Source organism: Gymnodraco acuticeps, unplaced genomic scaffold (genome assembly GCF_902827175.1).
Source record: "Gymnodraco acuticeps unplaced genomic scaffold, fGymAcu1.1, whole genome shotgun sequence".
NCBI classification, from domain to species: domain Eukaryota; kingdom Metazoa; phylum Chordata; class Actinopteri; order Perciformes; family Bathydraconidae; genus Gymnodraco; species Gymnodraco acuticeps.
Genome location: NW_022990397.1, coordinates 683,862 through 710,487, shown reverse-complemented (window position 1 = coordinate 710,487; position 26,626 = coordinate 683,862). Strand labels below are relative to the sequence as shown.

General features: G+C 39.8%; 1 protein-coding gene across 1 annotated transcript in view; it reads right to left on the bottom strand.

Moving 5' to 3' along the window:
• dscamb (Down syndrome cell adhesion molecule b) overlaps positions 1-26,626 on the bottom strand; it is a 178,907-nt gene that overhangs the window by 12,269 nt on the left and 140,012 nt on the right. The window contains 15 exon segments of the mRNA XM_034224586.1: positions 66-181; positions 428-458; positions 1,446-1,622; positions 3,831-4,121; positions 5,519-5,707; positions 8,738-8,836; positions 9,119-9,285; positions 10,105-10,222; positions 11,538-11,691; positions 11,848-11,981; positions 13,030-13,185; positions 15,608-15,754; positions 17,918-18,161; positions 18,489-18,559; positions 23,202-23,369. Coding sequence (XP_034080477.1) covers positions 66-181; positions 428-458; positions 1,446-1,622; positions 3,831-4,121; positions 5,519-5,707; positions 8,738-8,836; positions 9,119-9,285; positions 10,105-10,222; positions 11,538-11,691; positions 11,848-11,981; positions 13,030-13,185; positions 15,608-15,754; positions 17,918-18,161; positions 18,489-18,559; positions 23,202-23,369 — 2,262 coding nt within the window.

Here is a 26,626-nt window from a genome sequence, read left to right as displayed (position 1 = left end):
CATCTAATTGAATCATAAGCATTAATAATATGGTACCCGATGCACATTATTTGTCAGGCTCTTACCGATTGTCTCCATGGTGTCCCGCTCCTCGATGAGCAGCTGGGCTCGGGGGATGTCGATGTGCATCCGTAACGTCTGCTGCTGCTTGTTCACCGTGTCTGGAGTGCGAGTGTTCTTGCTGAGGAGATTAATGAGAACATTTCATTACTTTTCAGCTGTGTTATTCTGCATTGTGTCGCAGAAATGCTAATTAAATTCCATTTAAGTTGATAAGGAGCTGTGAGAAGGCAAGAGGGACAGCGTACCCTGAGTGCTGGATATTAGATATGTACAGATAGGTACTGTAATTCCGGGCTACATTGTGATTTATGTTCAACCCCTTAAAGAAAAACAGCGGGCATACATTAAAATTAAGCATACGTACCTCATCAGCATTTCTGCCAGGCTCTTGGCATCTGTGAAGTCAGCAAAGAGTTAGTGAATACCATAATAGTACTGTCCTTGTTGATAAGCTACAGCGGTGGAAATAATGTACAATCACAATTCAGCTTAGAAAAAGGCAACGAAGGCATGTTGAAGAGAAAATGAACAGGGAGGAGTTTGACCTGAACACAAAACTGCTGAAGTCTCTTGCATACTGAAGAAAAGTTTAGCCTCTCTTTTGGTTTGAAAAGTGGCGAGCCGTGACTTTTATACCTAGGCCCTCTGACCCCCACCCCTTCCCTCGAAAAAATTGTTATTACGTCACAGCGTATACTTCAGCGGAATATCAAAACAACGGCCCGGGGTGCAAAATCAATGAAAGCGACCCTCAACACACAACACAACACCTGTAAATAACCCAATTTGTGTTCTTTGAAATTGAAAAGGATATTGCATTGTGTTTGTTACTTTCGTTGCAGTTGTATGTCTTAAGTGTAATTTGGCATGCTTTTATTTTGAAAGCGAGTTTACGCTGTTGACAGGAAGTTGTTGTTGCTATGGAAACAAGAAAAGTTTCACAGCGGGCGGAACTTGTCATAAAGTCCGCGATAATAACACCCACCCATTTAGAGGGAAGATATGATTGGTCAAGCGTACTGTCATTTGACATTACTCTCTCGTTCAGTTACTACAGCTGGCCCTCTGTGAATTCACAGCTGGACCACCAATCAGCTCCTCTCTTCACCTCGCAGAGACCAGCTTCTTTCATTTAACCCTTCACATTCCAACAGAAACTGAACAGGCAGATTCGAAGGATTTATTTCTTTGGAAAAGTTATTTTAAATACAATTAAATCAAGTTATTTTGGTAAAACTAATGAAAAATATAACTAACAAAATATTTTAAAAATATATATTATTATTCTGGCTGTGATGCAGCACCTGTTTTCTTTTTGTTACTCAAAGTGAATTTTTCAGTTTTCTCATACAATATAATATGTACTTTGATCTTGGACCCACCTCTGAGCCTCTTGAGCCTCTGCTCCCTCCGCCTCCTCTTCAGCACCATGAGCATGATGAAGACGAGCACGGCCACCACCAGGACAGACGTGAGGGTGACCACCATCTTCAGACTGCCGCTGCCCGACATGTTGTCTGAGATGGGGTCTCCTGTTTTCAGCAGGGGGGGGATGGTACCTGGGAAATAAATATATAATCAGACATTCATGAGGAGACTCCAACAGCATCTTCATCATCTGGAGTTTATTCTTCTTTTTGTCTACTTGGAAGATATGGTGTGACATAGTATTTATTTTATGTGCAACATTTGTTCAGATCTAATGCTTTGCTTATTCTATGCAACACCAAATACTATTATGCATGCATCACCATAAACACTGTTAAAACAACTGTAAGTCAAACATATTTAAAGGGAGAAACATCCTTAATGCAATGATTTGATTTTCCACACTCATGATTTTAATGTGCAGAAGGAGGAAATCCCTCAGGCTGTATTTCTTCTAGTTGGTGTACACAATTAAAGAAGCAGCTGTTGCTGCAGTAAACATATTAAAAAAGTATTTCAGTTATTTGATTTGCCACTAACTGAAGTGTTAGTAGGCATCTACAGTATGCATTGATTTTACGCTGTGTTAATGGTAGGAATGGCAAATACACTCCATACAGTACAGAAGGATAATGTTTTAAGTACTGAAGTTCAATTTTGAAGTACTTGTTGTTTTACTTTCTATTTCTATTGAATGCTACTCTAAACTTCTACTCCACTGCATTTTAGCAGACAATATTGTACTTTTTACTCCACTACATTAATCTGACAGCTTTTTACAGATTCAGATTATTAGCTAATACAAAATATAAATCAACAATAAACATATTATTATAAATTCAGATATCCAGCAGCAGTTTATAAAGTGAATAACATTTGCTCCACCTTTACCAGCTGTGATGTCATAATCGAGTCATTTCATATATATACTGTATGATATTGATATGTGCGTTTAGGCGTACTCTGATTTGAGGTACTTCAGTCATGAAGACCATTAAATACAAATGTTACATAACTATGGTTTATCTATTATATGTAAAAGTCCTGGATTCAAAATGTTACTTCAGTAGCCGTACAGAAGAATGAATTTCACTTTGCAATGTTTTTCTTTAACCTAAGATATTATAGAAAAGAAAAGACTGTGGCTAATCAAAGCATGGGCACCGGGTTTAGAGGCTGCTTATAGTCTGCTGGGATAAACTATGAGCATCTCTCCACACACACACACACACACACACACACACACACACACACACACACACACACACACACACACACACACACACACACACACACACACACACACACACACACACACACACACACACACACACACACACACACACACACACACACACACACACACACACACACACACACACACACACACACACACACACACACACACACACACACACACACACACACACACACACACACAGCTTACTCGTCACAGCAAAACCCTTCAAAGGAAATGAAAGAATAGTGTGGAGTGTACCACAGAGCTCTCCTTACAGCTTAGACACTCCCTTTGTGTGTCTGACACAATCTGCAGACACACACAGCCGCACACTGGCCGTGGAGAATCTGAAGACTGTCCCTGTTTTCTTACTCAGCTTATCGACACAATACCTGTCAATCTGCTCAAAGGCTGGCAAAACTCTCCTAACAACAAATAATTTCAAAGCCCACACTGAAGGCAGAGTGGCACTTCATGTTGAACAGTTGCATTAATGGCGCTGTTCGAGTCATAACAAAGCTAATGCGAAATAAGAGCGCAAATTAAAGCGCAAACTAAGAAACTCTTTTCCTTGTTTTTATACTTTTTTCTTGCATCATATCATTCCTGTTATTTTTGGATTTTTGATTTGATGTGATTTATTTCGAACGTGTAAAACAATAATAACAAATTATAATAATGAAATGAAACATGAGAATTCTGATACAAACTTAAGCAGTATCAAATTGATAAACAAAAATATTATTGACTTACAAATGATATATAAACAAATGATCTACCTAATTACACATCTGAAAAGGGGTGGGAAGAAGTTTACACTTAATTTAATCCCACCCCTTCTCCCAAAAACAAAATTATTAACATATATATATATTTTTTCTTTTAACAAAATGTAACCCTAACCCTATATTTACGATTATAAATAGATCATATTATTATCGTTATGAGTTAACTAACTAGACAGATACATTCGGCCTTTCATTAAACATTCTGAAATGACCCTGAGTTTTACCCCCCTGAGTTGCTACTTAAACTTCTCCTCCACAGTGATCCTGGTAATCAGTGCAGCTCTGTGACAATCTGTTTAATCCAAACTCACTCCCATCAGCGTTGAGAGTAGCAAAGGTGATCCTCTTTTCCGCTGAGCCGGCGCTGTTGGTGACCTTCATCTGCAGCTCGTACCAGGTGGCCTCCTGCAGGTCGTACAGGACGTAGCTCTTGGTGAGCGAGGTGCGCTGCGCCGTGGTCCAGGTGGCCAGGTCCACGGCGCGGTACTCCAGGATGAAGGAGGTGATCGGACAGCCGCCGTTGTTCCAGCCCACCAGATTGAGCCGGGCCCGGGTGGAGTTAATGCTGGTGAAGAGTTCATGATCTTTGGCAAACTGCGGCTCTGAGGAGGAGATAGAGACAGTGTTATAGTGAGCTTTTATTTGATATAGAAGTGCTCTGTTAGATTGGTGCAGTAATGAGTCATGAAACCCTGAAATGACTCAGTATTTACCACTTCCTGTTCCCAGGTCTTGAAGTCAATGGAGTGTCACAGTGACGCATCCTAAAACCCGGAAGTAAGCTGCGCATGGGTTCCTTCGACAAAAAAGCAATGCAATTTCTCCATAGGATCATACATCTATCGAATAGATTTATGATTTGAAAATGATAAAAGTAGGGTAGACATGTGGAGATTATCGGACTGAACAAAACGTGATCCGTCTCTTAAATTACTGAAAATTACTCTTAAAACTGAAAACTCATCTCTTTCGACTCCACTTCGAGCGTTAGAACGATTAACGAAGCACTTTTATACCAATAAAGGACTGGATTACCTAAAGCCAGTTGAGTAGCACTTGAAATGTTTGGCTCTATGAAACCTGATATACTTATATGATTCTGTTTTCTTCAAGGTTGTGTCTTCCTGGTCGAATGTACTTATTGTAAGTCGCTTTGGACAAAAGCGTCAGCTAAATGCAATGTAATGTAATGTAATGTTAAATGTGTCTCAACCACAGACCTTATTTCGAGCTATTTTCCAAAGTCCTGTGGAGAAATTGCATTGCTTTTTTGTCGAAGGAACCCATGCGCAGCTTACTTCCGGGTTTTAGGACGCGTCACTGTGGCACTCTATGGCTTTTTGAATGTGTTTTTGTTTACCCTGAAATAAGGTCTGTGCTGAAGACATTTAACGTTTTGTTCTACGACGTAAAATACGTCAGTAAATACCCCACTGGTGGATTTTAAAACGACGGTTGCTAACAAGTGTCACGCCCAATATAACCCTCTATGGGTCACACTGATGTCTGTCTCCAGGACCATTTTTTTGTAGCTGTGAAAACTCCACATTCCTACTAACCTCCTGGATTAAGTGGATTTGGAACGTTCCACCACCGACAAGAGGAACAAGCCACTTGTAAAAGATGATCATCATTTCATAGTTTAAGATCAAACTTTTGCAAAATGTCTCAGTGGACCAAAATAAAGCTGTTTGTGGCCATAAAGAGAGTCACAAATAAATGAATAGTAGCAAGAAGGAATGTGTGTTGGAGAGGGAAATAACATTTTCCCTCCTGAAATGTGCCACTATTTATTGGGTTTTAAAAGTCTTTGAGTTATGAGTTTTTAGGATCAATAAAAACTGTCAATACGATTTCTGTGCCTGAGAAAAGAAAATATTCCCTCACAGACTTTTATCTGTAATTTGAGAAAATTGCAATATATGTTTGCATGACTCCCATGAATGAATGGATTTAGATGTAATCACAGCTCTGCATTGAGACAAATTCATCTCCCTACCTTTCCCATGGGTCTTTGCTTCAATGATCTCACTGATGTGCCCCGGCCCCACTGCATTCTGGGCCGTCAGGGTGAATTTATACCAGGTGCCGCACTTCAGGTTCTCCAGGCGGTACGAGCGCTCGCTGGGGCTGATGGGAAAACTGCCCCACTGCTCGCTGTTGTCCTCTGAGTACTGCAGGATGTAGCCTGGGACAGAACATTTGAATGTCATTATACAGGAAAGCATACTAAAAGGTGTAGTCCGGGTTGTATCATTATTTTTCTACTTGTCTGTGCCTGTTAGTTTTTATCTTAGCTTTTATGTCTGGTGTGTGCTTATGGGTTTGTTTAAATATGCTTTTAATTGTGCTGTAATTTAGCTTCAATTGTGCTTATGTGTTTGATTTGTTTGGTGTGGTTTCCATTAGATGTTGTCTTTGTTTACCTCAAAGAATTGAATGAAAGTAGGATGGTATCTTTTTAAAGGGACTATATAATGCTACATACAGTACAAATACAAACACTTTTATAACACACTACAGGAAAGGGCAAACCCCAAAAAGCACCATTGGGCTTCTTAAATGCCATCAACCTGCAGTTCAAAATAACCTTTATAGTTCAATCTGGCACATTTACAAGATGGACTCAAGGCTCATGTTTATTCATATGCATTGTCCCTTCTTATATAAACAAATGTAAATAATTGCAGAAGTCTATTATTGCCTCTGCAGATACTTCTTTATGAATGCATGTATCATTTTGATTTCAATGTGAGACATTTAGTTTAGACTAAAGTGAGACTAAGAACAAGAATACAAATCTGTAGCCACTGCGAAACTGTAATTCAGCAGGATATAAAAGTGTTGGCTGTAAAATGGAGAGATAACTTTGCTATTCTTAGATCCTGTGGGAGTCACCAAGGAACATGTATTATTGCCTTAATATATGAGTGTGTTTCATGACTCTAAAACATACTGATCATGTATCATTCTTATGGTAGAAGATGTTATAGTATTCAGTTTGCTAATGGCTTTCTGGAGCTTGGCAACAAATATGACTTGCATGTACTATGTCTGACAAACATGAATTTCCCTCCATCAGAAAACACAGTGGAATACTTTTTTAATATTTATTTTTGATATTTGTGGAGAAGCTTTTGATTCATGATGGCTGAACTGTCCCCAGTAAAGAAAAGACAGATCGAACAAGAGAAGGAGAGAGGTCAGAGAAATCACAAGAAGAAGACAGGCAGGAAGTAAACACTAACGGGAACAACAGAAGAAGACCGACTATAAGACAGAACGGACTATCTTTTCAGAAGCAACACGATCACTTTTAAATCAATATTGTGAGTCAAGTCGTTGGTTATTTAGTATGAAGAGGTGACAGACTGATCACCCTGTTGGTGTTTTGTTTTTTTCATTATTGACCAAGCACATTATCCCTTACTTAGTTTTACGACCAAAGTTTTGGACCAGCATTGCCTTCCCTACAAGCCCGGCTATAAATAGACGCTGTGTAGGCGTAGGTGTATTTATTTTGTTGATGGATGACGCTGTGAGCAGGGAAGCAAAACAAATATCACACAGAAGGCTTCATGAAGAGCTTGCACAGTGAGTGCAGCTCTAACACACCAGCAGATGTGATAAATCACCACAAATAGTCTGTGTGATTGCGCTTTCTTTAAGATGGAGCGCTTTAATCTCTCCCTTAAACAGACCAAATCTTCCCTGCTGCTTTTTAATCTACCTTTTAGCAATTGAGTATTCTGCTCCAACCACCACGTAATGAGAAACAGGATGTTAGACCAGAGGAAAGGAGGGGGGGGGGGCACTGGGAGCTGAAGGGAGGTGATTGTTTGTATATAAAGGATAATGCATGTCGGAGAAGCACGTTTGTGTACTTGTACATCACATTAGGTTGTGATTAAATTGTTAACTGCAATGATAGATGACAGTGAGTTTCCTAAAAGTAGAATGTCCTCAGAATACTACATGCAAGTGAAAGTCCTCCAAGTACAGAAGTATTACCTTCAAAATGTACCTAAAGGAGAAAAGGACTCGGTATGCAGGATGGCTCTTTTTAAGTATTATCGTATTACATGATAATATTATTCTGTTTCATTACTGAACAATTGAGGGAATTTTTATTTAATAGTTTGTCAATGCAATATACACTTATATGTACAGTGGCCGGACAGGTGCAAACCACAAGAACTCAAACATTTTCCATTAGGAGAAACGTGCTGCCGTTTCAGAAACAATGCAAATATAAAAACAAGGAGCTTAGATCACAACGCAAACCAGGGGACACTAAAAAGTGACGCACACAGCTGGGACCGGAGAGCTTGTTGACGTTCGGGATTATTGAATTGTTTACATATAAACTGTCACCGTTGTTGGAAACCTACTTAAAATGTTTGAACAGCTTATTTTAAAGGTCACCTATCATGCTATTTTTAGGCCATAGCATAGGTCTCAGATATATAAAAACATATAAGAAACATGTCTATGTAGTGTTTTGCTCAAAATACCAAACAGATCACCCATTCTAGTCATGCCTCATATCCCTCTATTTCACTTCCTGTTTCAAAAGGAGGGGGCTGAGCTCATGTGGGAGCCCGGCAGCTACTGTCTAAACTAAATACTGCCGTGATGAAACGCCATATCATGGATTATCAAGGATTCTTTCTGAAACAGTCTGGAGCTCAAAGGCTTTCTCTCTTGCCGGATACACCACAAGGTGAGTTCCTTTTTATTTCCTGCTTCTTCACACACATGCTCTCCAGCACAGGTTAGCTCTGAGTGTTAGCGATGCTAATGTAAACACCGACCATATTACGTCCAAAACAGTCGGGCATTGTTTCTGATAGCAACGTTTCTGATAAAGCCAGCCTACATTTCCGATATCGGACGCAAATCTGGATCAGCTCCGTTGTAGCCCCGTTTTTAGAGATTTGGGTATAGAGGAAAAGAGTGAGGGTTTTATTTTCTGACGCTGCGTGAGTTCCCCGACACACCGGGGACACATATTTATGTATAAAAGACATCAAAAAGTGCATTTTGCATGATAGGAGACCTTTAACAATGGATCACACGATTCATTTTGATGTTATGGAAGATCTGCTGTAAGCTAACTAGCTAACGTTGCTAACCTATTCATTTCAAATATACTGACATAACATTTACAATTATGAAACAGACTAACTCTACCAAACTATCTCTATGTGTCTCTCACCTCTGATGGAGCTTCCTCCGTTGTCTCCAGGTATCCATGACAACGTGATTGATGTGGTGGTTGTCTTGGTAACAGTGAGGCGTGGCTGGTCAGGAGGCACTGAGGAAAAACAAAGATAACTTCTTGGTTAAAATTCAGATTTAAACCGCCTCATTTTTCTGCTTTTCTATCCATAACAAACAATATGGTGAGTACAGTTTGGAAACACACGTGACATTTGTTAAGGCTGTTTGTTCACTGTGTTTTATTTTTACTTTAGGTAGCTAAATTAATGTTTGGGGGGCAGAAAACCTTTGTGCTCTGAAGCCTTTGGGGCCAACAAATATAATTGAATACAGTAAAACAGGTTATTAATGTCTCCTGGATGTGCGCTCTACTTGCCTTGGACCTGCAGGTTGAGTGTGATCTCGTCGGATCCCCAGTTGTTGCTGGCAACGCAGCTGTAGTTCCCAGAATCCTCTGCTTTCACCGTGCGGATGATGAAGCTGCCGTTGCCATGGACACTACGGCGACCATCCACAAGGACGAGTGTGGGAGTGCCGTTAGTGCTGGAGACAGAGATTATTAATGTACGTGGTTACCAAAGGTCTTTTCTTTATTTTATTATTTGTTGATAACGTTTGATATTAAACTCGTTTTTTTATTTATTGTATATTTTAATGTTAGTTTTAATATGTTGAATCCTGTCTTTTGTATGCACCTGTAACTATTAGACTTTTTTGTTTTCTGAAAGTCGTGTTGTGGGATGGGATGTGCTTTTTTTGGATGTTGTTGTGGAAAATGATGTTAAATAAAGTTTAAAAAATCTTCATCATGCTTTTACAACAATTCCGTTAAGGTATAATGGTGACAGGAAGTAGCTGCATTTCTTTAAGCCCTTGTCACATTGTCCCGAAATTGATGAAAATAGCCTCTCTCACATGTAAAGCCCCTGAGAGAAGCTATTTTCATCCGTTGTCCCTGGACACATTTTGTACAGTCAGTTAAAAAAAAAATTTTTTTTATAATAACAAGTTAATAACGATTAAACAAAAAGTACATATTAAAAATCAAGACAGACAGCTACAGGTTAAAGCAGTACAGACAGACAGAGAGCTCTACAGTGAAATAGATCAACTGAATCTGGCTTGTTCTCTTATTGTTGCTGGAATTGAGTGCAATAGTTATGCAACTTTAAAAGAAAATAAAGATTGACCAAAATAACTTTTCCAGAGCAGAAATATACAATCTCCTCTTAACCTGTATGCATTTCTGTTCATTTCATGTTTAATTATGTTTTACCCAGCTCAACAAATTGTATTCTATAAATGTTGGGCAGTGATGAGGATGCGTAGATCATAGATGAGAAACGGGCCATGATGACTTACTTCCCCTTGATCCACTTGATGGTGGGAGGAGGGTCTCCAACAGCCTTGCACGGTAAAACAATGTCCTTCATCCAGGGAGTGGTCACTGTCCCGTTGAAGGTCAGAATCCTGGCTGGAGCTAAAACACACACAGAAACACACACATGACTTTGGGGACCTTGATACCAAGACAGGTTTTGAATTATGTATTTATACCTCAATGACAATACATATTTAAAGACTCATTAGCATCATCTTTTTGAGTAGGTTACTGCTAACCTTTCTACACTTAATACCCACAAACTAAACTAAACACATATTTGGAGAGTTTAGCTGCAAGAAAAGCAACCACAAGGAAATGGCTGAAACCAGACATGAAGCTCAGCGCAAGTTCAACCAGGAAGACCGTCTTTACTAATCCATTTACTATTTCTATGTTACTACTCTCTCTCCTCTCAATAAGTGATCGGGGGCGTCACTCCCCAGCTTAACCAATCACTTCACTCTATTCTCACAAGCCTATCATAGCGCTCTAAACCTTTTAAATCTGCTCTCCCCCCTCCGACAGCTGTCATTTCAGGTGACTCGACGCAACCCTCCTCCACCCTTTTTCACCTCCCGTCCCTCTGAATGCTAAGCCACTCCCCTTCAGACCGACCCCAACTATTCATTCACCACCACCAGTGTCTAGACCCCGGGGGGTTTCATCGGATCGGTTCTCCCCTCCCGAATGATACTCCTGCACAACGGGGCCTAATCGCCAAAACTCCATTACATTAATTTGTGTATTCCTGGCAATAAATAATGTATTCTTACATCAAAACCATCTCTCCTGATTGAAATGCCATCAGGAGATGACTGGTATGATGTTATATATGGAATCTTTGTAATAGACGGAATCACTTTCTCCACGAGGCTTCAGGAGAATACATTTGAGGAAACTTGGAAAAAAGTGAAAGGGATATATTTTTCCAGACGTGGTTATCCTTTGTTTAAATATGCCTTGTAATCTCCAGCTGTATTTCCTTTCTGTTTAAACAGAAAACAACCCATTTCTTGTTTTTAAATGTTTTGCTTATTTGTTTTGTATGGATCACTAGATCAAGTTGTCGATTATGAAGACTGTAGTTTAAATACTACGTGACTCCAGCATTCATGCAGATTAGATGGAACAATGTCCATGACGGCCATTTTACGCCAGTGTTTGTCAAAATCTTTTCAATAATGTACAAGAAACTCCACTGTGCATAGTCCAATCCGCCCCTAATTTCTCATGCTTGATAACCCTGAGGACATCTACATAGCGATATTGAGTCATAGTCCTAGAGCCACGAACAGGAAGCCAGCCTCATGTGACAAACATTATACCATTTACATGAAACGTACATTAAGTGGTAAAAACTCGATAGACGGCAACAATATCAAAGGTTATTGTTGTGTTAAAGGTGGAGCACCTTTGGCCAGAGGCTCCACGGTGATCTTGTCACTGTTGTTGCCATGACCAGCAGCCGTCACCGCCACCACCCAGATACTGTACTGTCTGTTTCGAGCCAGATTGGGGATCCTGTAGAAATATGCATCTGGAGACGCCTCAAACTCACTCATCACCTGTAAGAAAGACGGGGGAGGAGAGAATAATGTATCAGTGTGAGGCAGCAGGGAAGTCCAGAGGAATGACAAGTGGGCACAGATCCTTAGACTGGCTTTTAAAACCAGAATTTGAAACTAATCCCTGGTAATCTCTCAGTGTAAAACTGCTCTTACCATAGGATGCAGGTTGGAGCAGAAGACGATGTATTTCCTGATGATGCCGTTGAGTTTGAGCGGAGGCAGCCAGGAGACAAACACCACGGAGCCGCTGGCGGCCGCGGCCTTCACCCCCGCTGGAGGACCGGGAACTGAGAGGAAGACACCAATTAATAACAAACAATTCCAAAAATGTCCAATCTGCATGATGAGTACTTACTAGTTTTGATACTTCAATTATACTTTGATGCTAAAACTTTTCTTCTTTTCCTTGATTAACATTTTGAATGCAGGACAACTCAAAACGTTTTAGTCGATGGAAGATCATTACATTTGAGTAAACTTTTATTCAAAATGTTTTCTCTCTTAAAATAATTCAGATGCAAATACAGGTATCTGAAATTGGAATCAAGGTGTTGAAATTCATAAAGCAACAATTCACTCATTTCACACTTTACTTGTGTAATGTGAGTGACGTGTGCAGATTCCCAGAATCCCAACTAATTCAACCAATGACAGGGATGCATTTTGACAGACAAGACGGACAATTGGGGGGAAATATCCTGCATTTTGAATGTCCGATAGTCCACCATTAACACCTTAGTCCTGTCTCGTCTCGTCAACGAAAACAAAATATACATTTCGTCATAGTTTTTATTATCCATCCATCCATCCATCTTCTTCCGCTTATCCGTGGTCGGGTCGCGGGGGTAGCAGTTCCAGCAGAGAGCCCCAAACTTTCTTTTCCCTGGCGACATCAACCAGCTCTGACTGGGGGATCCCAAGGCGCTCCCAGGCCAGCGAAGAGATATAATCCCTCCACCTGGTCCTAGGTCTACCCCTTGGTCTCTTCCCAGCTGGACGTGCCTGGAACACCTCCCTAGGGAGGCGCCCAGGTGGCATCCTAACTAGGTGCCCGAACCACCTCAACTGGCTCCTTTCGACGCGAAGGAGGAGCGGCTCAACTCCGAGTCCCTCCCTGATGACTGAACTTCTCACCTTATCCCTAAGGGAGACACCAGCCACCCTGCGGAGAAAACCCATCTCGGCCGCTTGTATCCGCGATCTCGTTTTTTATTATCAACAATCTATTTTTAGCTCGTCATCGTCTCGTCTTAGTCATGTAAAAAAGGTCGTGGACGAACATTTTCCGTCATAGTTTTCGTTGACGAAATGAACACTACACCACTGTGCTCTTACCATCCTCTTTGGTGCGGACGTAGATCTGTTCGCTGCGGACTCCGTCTCCGGCGTTGGTGAAGGCTAACACCTGGATGCTGTAGTTGGTGTACTTCTCCAACCCGTCCAGCTCCAGAGACGGCTGATTGGTCGTCACATTCCTGATCTCCCCAAGCTCTGAAACAGGAGAGGAGACGTGTTAATGACATAGGTATCACGATTTCTAAAATACTAAATCAAGAGTTAATCAAGAATTCAGTGTTAAACATCTTTTGGTTTCCTGTTGCAATCAATGTATAAATACTTGTTTGTAACCCTTAGATGCATAAGTGGGTATTTTTTGACCCGGTGAGGTGGTTTTCTTGAAGTATCTTTGTAAAAAAAAATGGTATCATTTCATATTCCAGCGATTCCTCAAAAAACATGTTTTTTTTATTTTAATTTTAATAAATTGTAGTTTTTGTATTTCTACCCCAAGCTTCCATACGTGGGTCAAAAATGACCCGCATGCATTTCCTACGGGAACCTTTGATTCTTATCACCTGTGGCTGTCAGGAATACATTCACTGTGGACCACACAGACTACATCTCAAGGGACACCTCTCAGGAAGACTATTTTACACAGCAAGATCTGAAACCTGTCAGTATAATAATAATAATACATTATATTTGTATAGGGCTTTTCAAGGACTCAAAATCGCTTTACAACATAAGGGAAGGTTAGGGTGGGGGGTATAGGACTATCAAACTTGATCAACCGGCATGGATTGATGGGGGGGGGGCTATGAGTAGACAAGAGGAGAAGAGATGAGTTTTGAAAAGGGACTGGAATGCTGCGAGGATCTCAGAATAGCGGAGATCTTTGCATCAATATGTTCAAAACGTTTTTTTTCAAAATGTAAAAAAAATGTCTAAAATTCTAAATAGTGAAAAATTAAATATAAAATATTTCTAGTGTGAACAAAAATATAATACTAAATATTATACAAGTAATTTTTCTTAACCAAAATGACAAAAATGGCATAAAAACACATATTATTCTAATACGGGTCCTTTTATGGAAGAGTGTAGGGTCCAGCCACTCTAAGTGCATCTAAGGGTTAAGATATGAAGCACTCCTCTTCCGAATCAGTTACAAAACCAACTAAAAAACACATTTTAAAGGAATTTATTTTTCATTATTGCTCTGATCCCTCTCCTCTGCTCCCCTGTGTCCTGTCACTCAGAGCTGGGCCTCACTGAGTTATTGCAGAGTGAATTATTGATGGAGAGAGAGCAGCCACACTGCAGCAGGGTTCACAATGCAGGGGGAAACACAGGAAGCACATATACAGTTTTCCTTCTGTGCAATGCAGACCTTCCTCTGTTGATCAGCATCAGAAACATCTTAACCTCTTATCCTTCCATTGTGGAAACAGTAGATGTTGTTCATCAAGTAAATACATTTAAATGTGGATCGAATATATAGAAGTGCAAATAAATGTGTGAAAATTACACTTAAATAATGAAAAGTCAGATAAACAGATAAACATAAATAGACTTTCTTTTAATTCATTTGACTGTAATTTGGGTTTTTATAGAATAGTAATGTACAGTGGTATATATTGTTGATTTTTTAAATATTTATATGTGTTGTTGTTCGTTATGTGTGTACCTGCATATTAGCTTAAATCTGGCATATATCATTTTGTCTTCTTTCGAGGTTAATGTATTTGTATGCATGGTCCCTGTTCAATAAAGACAATAATTCAATAGTTAAGAGGTGAATTTGCTTCAGTCGTCCCCTACTCAGATACAATGCTTTTGGTCATTTACCATGAAATTATTATTTATATTTCGCAAAATAATATGAAGGAAAAACACAAAAGGCAGCTTGAATAATGATACAAAATAAAGAGTTGCACCACCTCTCTTACTCACAACACCATTTAACAGTCTGGCAATACCACAGCTCCCCCTAGTGGAAGAACCACGACCAGCAACAGCAATAACAAACAAGCAGTAATGAGTAATGTAGATGTTGGATAAACTCACTAGCCATTTAACTATTCCAAAATGTATTTAAGAAATGTTTAACATGAATCATTATATAAGGTAAAAGTGGATAATGTCCAATTGAAAGGAAACTCAAGAGACGTTTTATGGGAAAGGGCAGCCCTTTATATCATATTTGAATTAATTGAAAGTCCTACCCCCGGACTAAGTCTATATGTCCCCCCTCTAGTTATTCATTTAGTTTTTTTTGTGTTTTTAATAAATTATTATAATGTTTTCATTTCATTTTGTGTTTTTTGTTCTTTATCATGTGAAATGTATCAGGATGTGTAAGCGATATAATTCTGTGAGTTTTCTTATATGTAACAAAAGAGGGGTAATAGTGCAATTTCCTGTAATAAGAAAACCAAAACCAGGAAATGTGAAAAATGGTTGGATTGTCTGTTAAATCTGCACTCCTTAATAAAGAAATAAAAAAATAGGAGGAAAAAAGTGGATAATGTCATGTTTTAATATATTAACTTTCAATATATACTATATTAGAAGTCAGGGTTGAGACTTAAATGAGGGTAAATGAGAGTGTTTGGTGAGTTGAGGTCCATACCTCCGTCGGGCAGGTTGGCCCAGTAGATGACTCTGTATCCCTGCAGGTTCCCGTTGAGATCGTCTCTGGATAGAGGCATCCAGGAGAGAGAGATCACCTCGGGGGCCTTCGCCACAGCCAGGACGTTTTCAGGGGAGCGAGAGGGAACTGTGAGAAAGGGGGGAGAAAGGGAGGATCTTAAAAGAGGCATGTGAATTAGAACAAGAGGGACTGTCTGTGCAGATACAATCATGTGGGCTATACCACAAATAACAAAATATATACCATCTGGAACAACTGTCAAGATACGCTCATCATTTTTTTTGTTGCACCACATCTAATGAAACACATCCTGTTATATGTTTTTATTGAGAGAAACAAATCTTAAAACAACCACAAAATACTGAAGTGGAAAGTGGTGTTTAATTCTAAGTTGTGGAATTATTGAGCGACAACTGCACTCCTAAACTTTCCAATAATTAGTATGAGTGTAAAGATGTGGATATATATGTCATTCAAACCCATTGAAGCAGGTACATTTAGCTTGAGATAATATAATACAATTTAAAAATGTTTCATGACAAAAAAACAAAAAGGGATGTTTTACATATATTTAAAAAATCCCCCTACATGTCATTTCTTAAATCTGTTTGTCTGATGTAATTTGACAAATGTCCACTAGAGGGCAGCCTTTCCAAAAGCATGTTGGAGCTAGAGCTAGAGCCATTGCATCAAAAAGGCGTATTTGGAAGAGATATGGTTCAAAGTAACAAATAAAAAACAGATATGTCATTTAATTATTGTACTACATGTAATAGTAGGAACTCGTAATAACTGAAAGCAACACCCAAATCAGGTGTGAGGTTGGGCAGTGTTTTAAATGTATTCACTTAAATCCCAACATGTGTACGTGTTTCTGTTTTGTACAATTTTGGTCTGAGATCAGTGTAATACTGAACAGCTGTAATTAACTGCCTCACAATCCCCCACCGCGCAGGAAAGTGTTTGCTTGTTAAGTGATCACAGACAGTGAGCAGGGAAGCCAGAGAAACAAGGAGGAGGTGTGCAACACAGGACAGAAGAGAGACACACGGTATTGGACCAGGGTTGGAGTCAGGCCGGTTCTACGGGGTTGCATAAGGGTGCATTGCACCCTCAGTTGAGTCGTTATGCACCCTCAGTTGAAAAAAGAAAGTGAAAAAAAAAAAGTGAAAAATATTACATGTACAATAACAATAATAATAATAGTAATAATAATAATAATAATAATAATAATAGTAATAATAATAATAATAATAATAATAATAATAGTAATAATAATAATAATAATAATAATAATAATAATAATAATAATAATAATAATAATAATAATAAGAAGATAGTTGAAATACATTTTTTTTAAATTGTGGTTAAATAACATTGTCTGCTGCATTTATTTGGTCAATTTAAACAGTAAGTAACGTTATTATGTCACGTGACCTGTGCCGCTGCACGTTCGTCATCTGCAAGGTGCTTACACAGCAGTCAATGATGGACATCAGAAAATGGTTAAAACAACCAGCCCTTATCGCCAGCAGTAACACTGCATCTACTGCAGGTAATAACAGTTCAGATCATGGGGACATTACGTTACCCGCGGCCACTGTCGTGGACACTAACGCCCGACTCGCCGGCTTTGCCCGCCTCGCCCACGGAGGCGGAGCAGCCGTCTTCGTTGCCCCAAACACCGCCACCCCTCAGCGGCCCACATGTGCCAGAGGACCTCGGCAAAACAGAGCCTGCACAGGTATATTTAAAAAAGTACCCAACTCGCCTGTACAGTGGGGTAAGGCGCTCATTTTGCAGCTCAAGGTTTCAAAACAGAGATTGGCTGGAATATTCATGAAACAAAGATGCCATCTTCTGCTCTGCATGTAGACATTTCAGTTCAAGTAAGTCAGATGCCTTCACCACAACTGGCTACTACAACTGGCGCCATGCTCTTATAGGCTACGTGATAAGGGACTGGGAAGGCATGAATCAAGCAAAGAGCACATAGATCTCTTAATGTTGCTCTCTAAATGCACCAGATTGATGCTTTTAACTTCAATATTTAAAAAATCTTCCCGGGGGAGCATGCCCCCGGACCCCCCTAGAGGAGGTGAGGACCCCCCTAGAGGGTGTTAGGTCCACCCAACACTTGTAAAAATAGCACTTTACCACTGCACCCTCTCTAATCTCAGATGCACCCTGAGTCATTGTGTTCTGGAACCGGGCCTGGTTGGAGTTGTTGGGTTGGAAAAGTCTGAGCGGACGGGACCTGCTGAGACGGAGACTTGGTTGTATATTTACCGTCCTCCAGGGTTTTGACGACGACCTGCTGAGAGGACGGCCCGGTGCCCGCTCTGTTGGCCGCCTGCACCACCACGCTGTACTGAGTGAACTTCTTCAGGTTGTCCAGCATGATGCTCTCCATGGTGTCTCCGCTGGTGTCCAGGCTGAGGATGGTGAACTGGTGGCTTCCCCCCGGGCTGTACTCCCTGTAGCCCACCTGGTAGCCGCGGATCACCCCGTTCTGAAGGTGCTTCTGTGGAGGCTGCAGGGCGAGGAAGAGGGGAGGAAAACTGAGCTTATTACTCGGTTTCACCTCAGTGGTGGAGACAAACTCACTAGTTTCCCTCCATCAGAAGAAACAGTGGAATAATTTTTGAAGTAAACACTAACAGGAACACAGTATGGGCTCTGCAGTGTGTAAAAACTGGTTAATGTAAAAGAAAATGTGAACAGACTTGGGCAGTTACAGAAAACCTCGATCAGTGCTGCCACCATTTTAAGTTACGTTGCTGTCACTGCAGTTCTAGACGTTTTTAGGGGAAGCATCGGTCAAATCATTTTACATATGTATTTCAGGGCTGTGCTTTACCTTCCAGGAAACTTTGATGCTCTGTGGGGAGGTGGGCTCCAGAAGGACATCCTGTGGGGGGCCGTCGGGAGCTGCAAATAAAGAACATTATTCAATATTACTGCACATTTTTCAAGTTTCACTTTTTCAGTCAAATACTTTAAAGATGTTCATACAGTATAGATAAGTACATACATAAACAGTGTAGCGGCTAAATCATAAAGAAATACAACAGAAAATGAACTGCAGGCACTGAGGCACCAGCTAGCACATCTTATGCAGGGAAGTGAACCAAAGTCCAGGTTAAAGGACTACTTCATTTACTTAAAGGTCACCTATCATGCTATTTTTAGGCAATAGCATAGGTCTCAGATATATAAAAATATATAAAAAACATGTCTATGAAGTGTTTTGCTCAAAATAGCAAACAGATCACACATTCTAGCCATGCCTCATATCCCTCTATTTCACTTCCTGTTTCAAAAGTGCTGATTTGGGGTATAAAGTTTTAAAAGGAGGGGGCTGAGCTCATGCAGGACCCGGCAGCTACTGTCTAAACTAAATACTGCGGTGATGAAACGCCATATCATGGATTATCAAGGATTCTTTCTGAAACAGTCTGGAGCTCAAAGGCTTTCTCTCTTGCCGGTTATACCACAAGGTGAGCTCCTTTTTATTTCCTGCTTCTTCACACACATGCTCTCCAGTACAGGTTAGCTCTGAGTGTTAGCGATACTAACTTCTGTTCTCTATTTACATAAATGATTTATGCTGATGACACTGTCATATATACATCCAAATCTGATTTTTCAAAAATTCAGATCTCTCTTCAATCGGATTTTAATATCTTACAGGACTGGCTATCACACAATAAACTACTGCTTAACTAGACAAAATCTTATACCATGGTCTTTGGTACCAGGCAGAAGCTCAAATCCAAACCTAATGTAGTAATAACATGTAAGGATGGCACTTCTCTGCATAAAGTTGATAGCTTTAAATATCTTGGTGTATGGCTAGACTCTGAACTTTCATTTAAACTACTACTACTGCATGTAATACAAAAAGTCAATTACGGAATCTGTGTTTTACACCGCTCTCGCAATTGTTTTGCGCTCAGTGTCCGAAAGAGAATTGCTTCTCAAATTATTCTTCCGATTATGGACTATTGTGATGTTGTCTACCAAAATGCACATAAATCAGATCTTGCTCCACTCAACATAGCCTACAATAGACTATGCAGATTTGTTCTTGGTTGTCCTTTTCGTACACATCACTGCACAATGTATAACCAACTTAAATGGCCTTCTTTAAATGTAAGAAGACACATGCATTGGCTTCAGCTGATATTTAAATGCATTTATCTTAACTATCCCCCTTATTTAAAGCAGTATTTCGTACCCTACTCGTCAAATCATCAAGATTTATTTCTCTGTCCCCTCTGCAAAGAAATGGATTGGCAGAAGAGCGTTCATTTTCAAAGCCCCAATAGACTGCATACTTTACCTGCTGCTATTAGATCTCTTGCATCATTGGGTTTATTTAAACATGCATTATCATCTCACTTTCAACTGGTCTGTATTTGTTATTAATGAAACTGATATTGATTAAACTGATTTGCTCGACTGTCTCTCAAATTGTAATGATTGTGTGCATTGCTTGAATTTTACTTAACAGACTGTATGTGGTTTGTCTTGTGTGTCATGTTGTTTATGTATGTCTGTAAGTTGTTGCTATTGTCGGGACCCCCTTGAAAACGAGATGGTGCATCTCAAGGGGTTTATCCCAATGAATAAACATTTCTATATATATATATATATAATGTAAACACCGACCATATTACGTCCAAAAGAGTCGGGCATTGATTCTGATAGCAACTTTCTGATAGGGCCGTGGGTGTAAAGCCAGCCTACATTTACGATATTGCGTCATATCAGATTTGGGTACGGAGGAAAAGAGAGAGGGTTTTATTTTCTGACGCTGCGTGAGTTCCCCGACACACCGGGGACACATGTTTATGTATACAAGACATCAAAAAGTGCATTTTGCATGATAGGAGACCTTTAAATAATATTTCTAAATCAATAAACATTTACTTTAAACAAAAACAGCTTTAGATTTTAGATACACACGAAGTGCACAGGTCCTCTCTAAATGGAAGAGATGATCATTTCTATCCCGTTCACTAGATGGAGCTGTTGCTTTGCTAATGGATTTTCCTCCATGCTCTTTTTCTTTCAAGTGTCTTTACATCTCAACTAAATGTTCATTTAAAAGAATAAAATAAAGTGTAACATCATCAACTTTAACCTTTGAAATAATGTGAGGAATGACACATGTTTTATTTAATTTGAAGTTTACGACTCTATTTTAGCGATGAATCCAGTAAGATGGGGCGTTTTAATGTGCTGGTATGCCTGTGGGGGGGGAGGGGGGGGTCATTAGAGGCAATAGAGGATAAGTGAACACTGATGGAGCCGACTAAAAGCAACAGAGAACTGATCTGTTTCCCCAGATAGAAAAAATGATGGCTCCATTTCAAACCACCATAAAATAATGATGTGTTAGATGGCTCAACAGGTTTGAGGGCCAGGAGGAAATGGACACGAAACCAGCATTCAGACAGGAAGTCAATTCTCTTTAGAGAATTAAAATAAATTATAGTGACAGTTCAAAGTTAATATTAGCCAAATTACCATTTAAGAGTGATTTGGAGAAAAAGAGTAATTATTTTTATTTGGAGAAAAAATTAGTCCAATTGCAAAGTAGTTCAAGTACATACATGAAATAATAATAAATATAATAATTATAATAATAATTCATAAGTATCGTTTTTACATGTGTTTTAATGATTTTTACATGTTTTTACTGGCACATTAAGAACCTTTATTAGAAGTGCTCTGTTATTAAAATGTATAATTATAATTATTATGTATTTATTATACTTATCATTATTAAGATTATTATTATCATCAATATTATTATTTTATTTAGTATTAATATTTTTTACAAGTGTAATTTTTATTGTGAATGTTTATAATAATAATGGTTGTAATAGTAATAATAACACCTTTAATTCATATAATAATAATAACAATAATAAAACACTTAAAGGTAGAGTAGGTAAGAATGGAGAAACCAGCTGGAGTGCGCTAGAATTTGAAAGTACGCAGCCGAAAAAAATCTGCCCCTTCCTTCAGACTTCCTTACAGAGCCCCTCCTAAGCAAAATACAAAGATGCAATGAAATGAATATAGAGAAAATACACTATCAGGGTATCTGCAGGAATCCTGAAGACAAATGTAAAACCTTTTAAGACCTTTTTCAAGACCCTTTCCATACATTTTAAGACCTCATCGCAACTTCGAGTTCTAACCGGTTATATTGGCGACACACTTTACCTCACATTTACTATATTGATTGTAAGATAGCACAACTAAACAGAGTGCAGACAGACTACTGAAGCCTCCTCTCCACTTGAACTTCAACCTCTCTGTGAAGGTCAGGTTTAATGCAGTATGCTGCTTTGTTGCTTCTGTACTCTGTGCTCTTTCATTCCAGTAGAACTCCTCAGAAACCAGTAGAAACCAGTATTTGACCAATAAACGAAACAATTGACAAAACTTTGAACTATGAAATATATTAAACTTTGGTGAGCTTCAGCGGGGTAATGCCATATAGGAGCTCCCTCACAAATACCCAGGGGTTAAATTGGGCTGGGGCTGTCCGGGGCTAAGCCCGGCACATAGGACGATGCTCTGACGTCATCGCCCTCACACATTTGTCATATGTTTACAAAAAACGATATATATGTTAAGACTTTTCTCGTTCTAAATATAGACTATATTTAGGGTCGATATGTCCTTATGGACCTTACTTTAAAATAGCAGATCTCTGTGACCGGATATAGTTTGGCAACTTTGGCTTAGACCCCGGCCCCACGAGGACGCATACAGTAAAACGCATACGCAAACGCAAAAAAGTCTTCCGTTCACGCGTGTTCTCCTGCTGTATATCTCTCAGGTAGTCCACCAGCAGATAAACCCCCCCCCCCCCCCCCCCCACATAATGGAGCAAGGCAACGAAACTTAAAATAAGAAGCAGCATTGTATGGCACGCTATGCATGGGGCCACCTTGAGGGGGTTTCCTGACATGTTGTTTCAGTAAATTAAAGGGTGTTTCATGTTGTCGTTGCTGTGGACCTTCTTAATACCTTGGAACATGCCGTTTAATACTTTTTAATAGCCTTAATTTTCGCTAAATTGATTTATCAACTTTTAATACTTTTTAAGACCCCGCGGACACCCTGACTAACACGTAACACCTACGTCTGACTAGTGACGTAACACCTACGTCACTTCCGTGCGAAAATTACGTCCCCGCCCACTTTTGGGGGGAAAACAACGCTGTCATTTGAATGGCGGTCAATACAAATTCTGAGGTTTTTGCCAATCCGATCAGAAATGTAAGAAAACCGTGTATTTTTGGATCTTCAAAGAGCCCGATTACAATGGCCTCAGGCAAACAAATACATTAAATCATTTGAAATCGACGATCGGGCTCGGTATATTATTATTATACCGCCATTCAAATGACAGCTTTGTTTTCCCCCAAAAGTGGGCGGAGCCGTCATTTTTGCCCGGAAGTGACGCATGTGTTACTCTCATGTATAGAGCAGAAAGCAGTACGTTACTACCTCTCTAAAACAGTTTAACATGTCATGTGACAGCTACCTGCTTCATCAGTGGTGATGGTGAGCTCGTTGCTGGGGTTACTGTTGCCGATGATGTTCTTGGCGACCATGCGGATGTTGTAGGTGGACGAAGGGTGGAGGTCGATGATTGTGGCCTGGTTGAGCTGAGGGGAAACATCTTTGGTAACCTGGGCTGATAGCCATGACGCTGGAGGAGAGAGAGGGGGGGAACAGACTGTTAGGAACACAGAGTCATGTTTCAAGAATTTAATTACATTAATTCTCGTTTCAGCAGAGGTAGAAAGCTTTTATTATTAGCAATAATACTGTGTTAAAATACATATATAAATATAGATACAACTATTTGTTCTTATGTTTATATAAATATCTTTATTTGATCTTTTTTGAGTAACTGCCAAAGAACCCAATTTTAATATCTTGATTTTACCTTTTGATAACACATTAATACATTAACACATTGATAACACATAAGGTTATTATGTTCATCTAAATATATTTATTTGATATTTTTATCACATGCTATTATTAGGGATGGGAACGATTAATCGAATATTCGAAATTATTCAGGTATTCGAATATGAGAATATGAGAAATGAATATTTTTTCTTTTTTTTTCTTTTTGGGAGGGGTGCCTAAGTTGATTACATATTATCAAATGGAATAATTCAATGTATACGACAGTGCCATAGCTAAATGTGTTAGGTCTAAAGGTGTGTTTTGCTCTGCTCACTGGTCCCTCACAGCGGGCAGAGCTGCAGGTGCTGATCTCTCTCTCTCGCGTCCGGTTATACTTCACTCGCGTTTATGTCCAAATCCATCAGATCTAGCTAGTTCTAGCCAATGATATGGCTGCTGTCCCTCCCTACACGCAGATCACGCAGACTCAAAGCTCATCTTATGCCCAAATTCCAGCTGACAGGGTCTTCTCTACAGCTGACCTAATTGTGAAACGCCTCCGCACCCGCCTCTCCCCTGAGTAGACATGCTCATATTCTTAAACAAGAATGAGTATTGAATAGCTGCATTCTGTGCATAGGCCCTTTTTTTATCAGATACAGTGGGGCAAACAAGTATTTAGTCAGCCACCAATTGTGCAAGTTCTCCCACTTAAAAAGATGAGAGAGGCCTGTAATTTTCATCTTAGGTACACTTCAACTATGAGAGACAGAATGGGGGGAAAGAATCCAGGAAATCACATTGTAGGATTTTTAATTAATGAATTGGTAAATCCCTCGGTAAAATAAGTATTTGGTCACCTACAAACAAACAAGATTTCTGGCTCTCACAGACCTGTAACTTCTTCTTTAAGAGCCTCCTCTGTTCTCCACTTGTTAACTGTATTAATGGCACCTGTTTGAACTCGTTATCAGTATAAAAGACACCTGTCCACAACCTCAAACAGTCACACTCCAAACTCCACTATGGTCAAGACCAAAGAGCTGTCAAAGGACACCAGAAACAAAATTGTAGACCTGCACCAGGCTGGGAAGACTGAATCTGCAATAGGTAAGCAGCTTGGTGTGAAGAAATCAACTGTGGGAGCAATTATTAGAAAATGGAAGACATACAAGACCACTGATAATCTCCCTCGATCTGGGGCTCCACGCAAGATCTAACCCCGTGGGGTCAAAATGATCACAAGAACGGTGAGCAAAGATCCCAGAACCACACGGGGGGACCTAGTCAATGACCTGCAGAGAGCTGGGACCAAAGTAACAAAGGCTACCATCAGTAACACACTACGCCGCCAGGGACTCAAATCCTGCAGTGCCAGACGTGTCCCCCTGCTTAAGCCAGTACATGTCCAGGCCCGTCTGAAGTTTGCTGGAGAGCATTTAGATGATCCAGAAGAGGATTGGGAGAATGTCATATGGTCAGATGAAACCAAAATAGAACTTTTTGGCAAAAACTCAACTAGACGTGTTTGGAGGAGAAAGAATGCTGAGTTGCATCCAAAGAACACCATACCTACTGTGAAACATGGGGGTGGAAACATCATGCTTTGGGGATGTTTTTCTGCAAAGGGACCAGGACGACTGATCCGTGTAAAGGAAAGAATGAATGGGGCCATGTATCGTGAGATTTTGAGTGACAACCTCCTTCCATCAGCAAGGGCATTGAAGATTAAACGTGGCTGGATCTTTCAGCATGACAATGATCCCAAACACACCGCCCGGGCAACGAAGGAGTGGCTTCGTTAGAAGCATTTCAAGGTCCTGGAGTGGCCTAGCCAGTCTCCAGATCTCAACCCCATAGAAAATCTTTGGGAGGGAGTTGAAAGTCCGTTGCCCAGCGACAGCCCCAAAACATCACTGCTCTAGAGGAGATCTGCATGGAGGAATGGGCCAAAATACCAGCAACAGTGTGTGAAAACCTTGTGAAGACTTACAGAAAACGTTTGACCTCTGTCATTGCCAACAAAGGGTATATAGTTGTGTGATTACAGTTGTGTGATTACTTAAAAAACAATGATTTATTTGAAGCTTTTCAGTCTGGCTTTAGAACACATCATAGCACAGAGACAGCTCTGGTTAAAGTCACAAATGACATTCTAATAGCCTCTGACAAGGGACGTGTCTCTATTCTTGTTTTGCTCGATCTCAGTGCTGCATTTTATACTATCGACCATGATATCTTATTGCAAAGACTAGAGCACTTAGTTGGCATACAGGGAACTGCTTTAGACTGGTTTAGGTCCTATCTATCTGAACGCTCTCAGTTTGTACGTGTCAATGATGAATCTTCCACGCAAACCAAAGTTAGCCATGGAGTGCCACAGGGCTCAGTGCTCGGACCTATTTTGTTCACATTATATATGCTTCCGTTAGGCAATATTATAAGGAATCATTCTGTAAACTTTCATTGTTATGCGGATGATACTCAACTATATTCATCAATCAAGCCTGATGAAATTAATCATCTAAATAAAATTCAAGACTGCCTTAAGGACTTAAAAACGTGGATGACCTTAAACTTTTTGATGTTAAACACGACCAAAACTGAAGTTATTGTACTTGGCCCGAAGAATCTACGAAACAAATTATCTAAGGATATATTAACTATGGATGGCATTAATTTGGCCTCCAGTGAGACTGTAAGGAATCTTGGTGTTATATTTGATCAGGATTTATCCTTTAACGCCCACATAAAATCAATTTCAAGGACCGCCTACTTCCATCTACGTAACATTGCAAAAATCAGGCATATCTTGCCTCAAAACGATGCAGAGAAACTAGTCCATGCATTTGTTACTTCAAGGCTGGATTATTGTAACTCTTTATTATCAGGGTGTACCAAGAAGTCAGTCAAGTCGCTTCAGCTGATTCAAAATGCTGCGGCTCGTGTACTAACCAGAGTTAGGAAAAGGGACCACATTACTCCTGTTCTGGCTGCCTTACACTGGCTCCCTATAGAACACAGGATAGAATTTAAAATTCTTCTTCT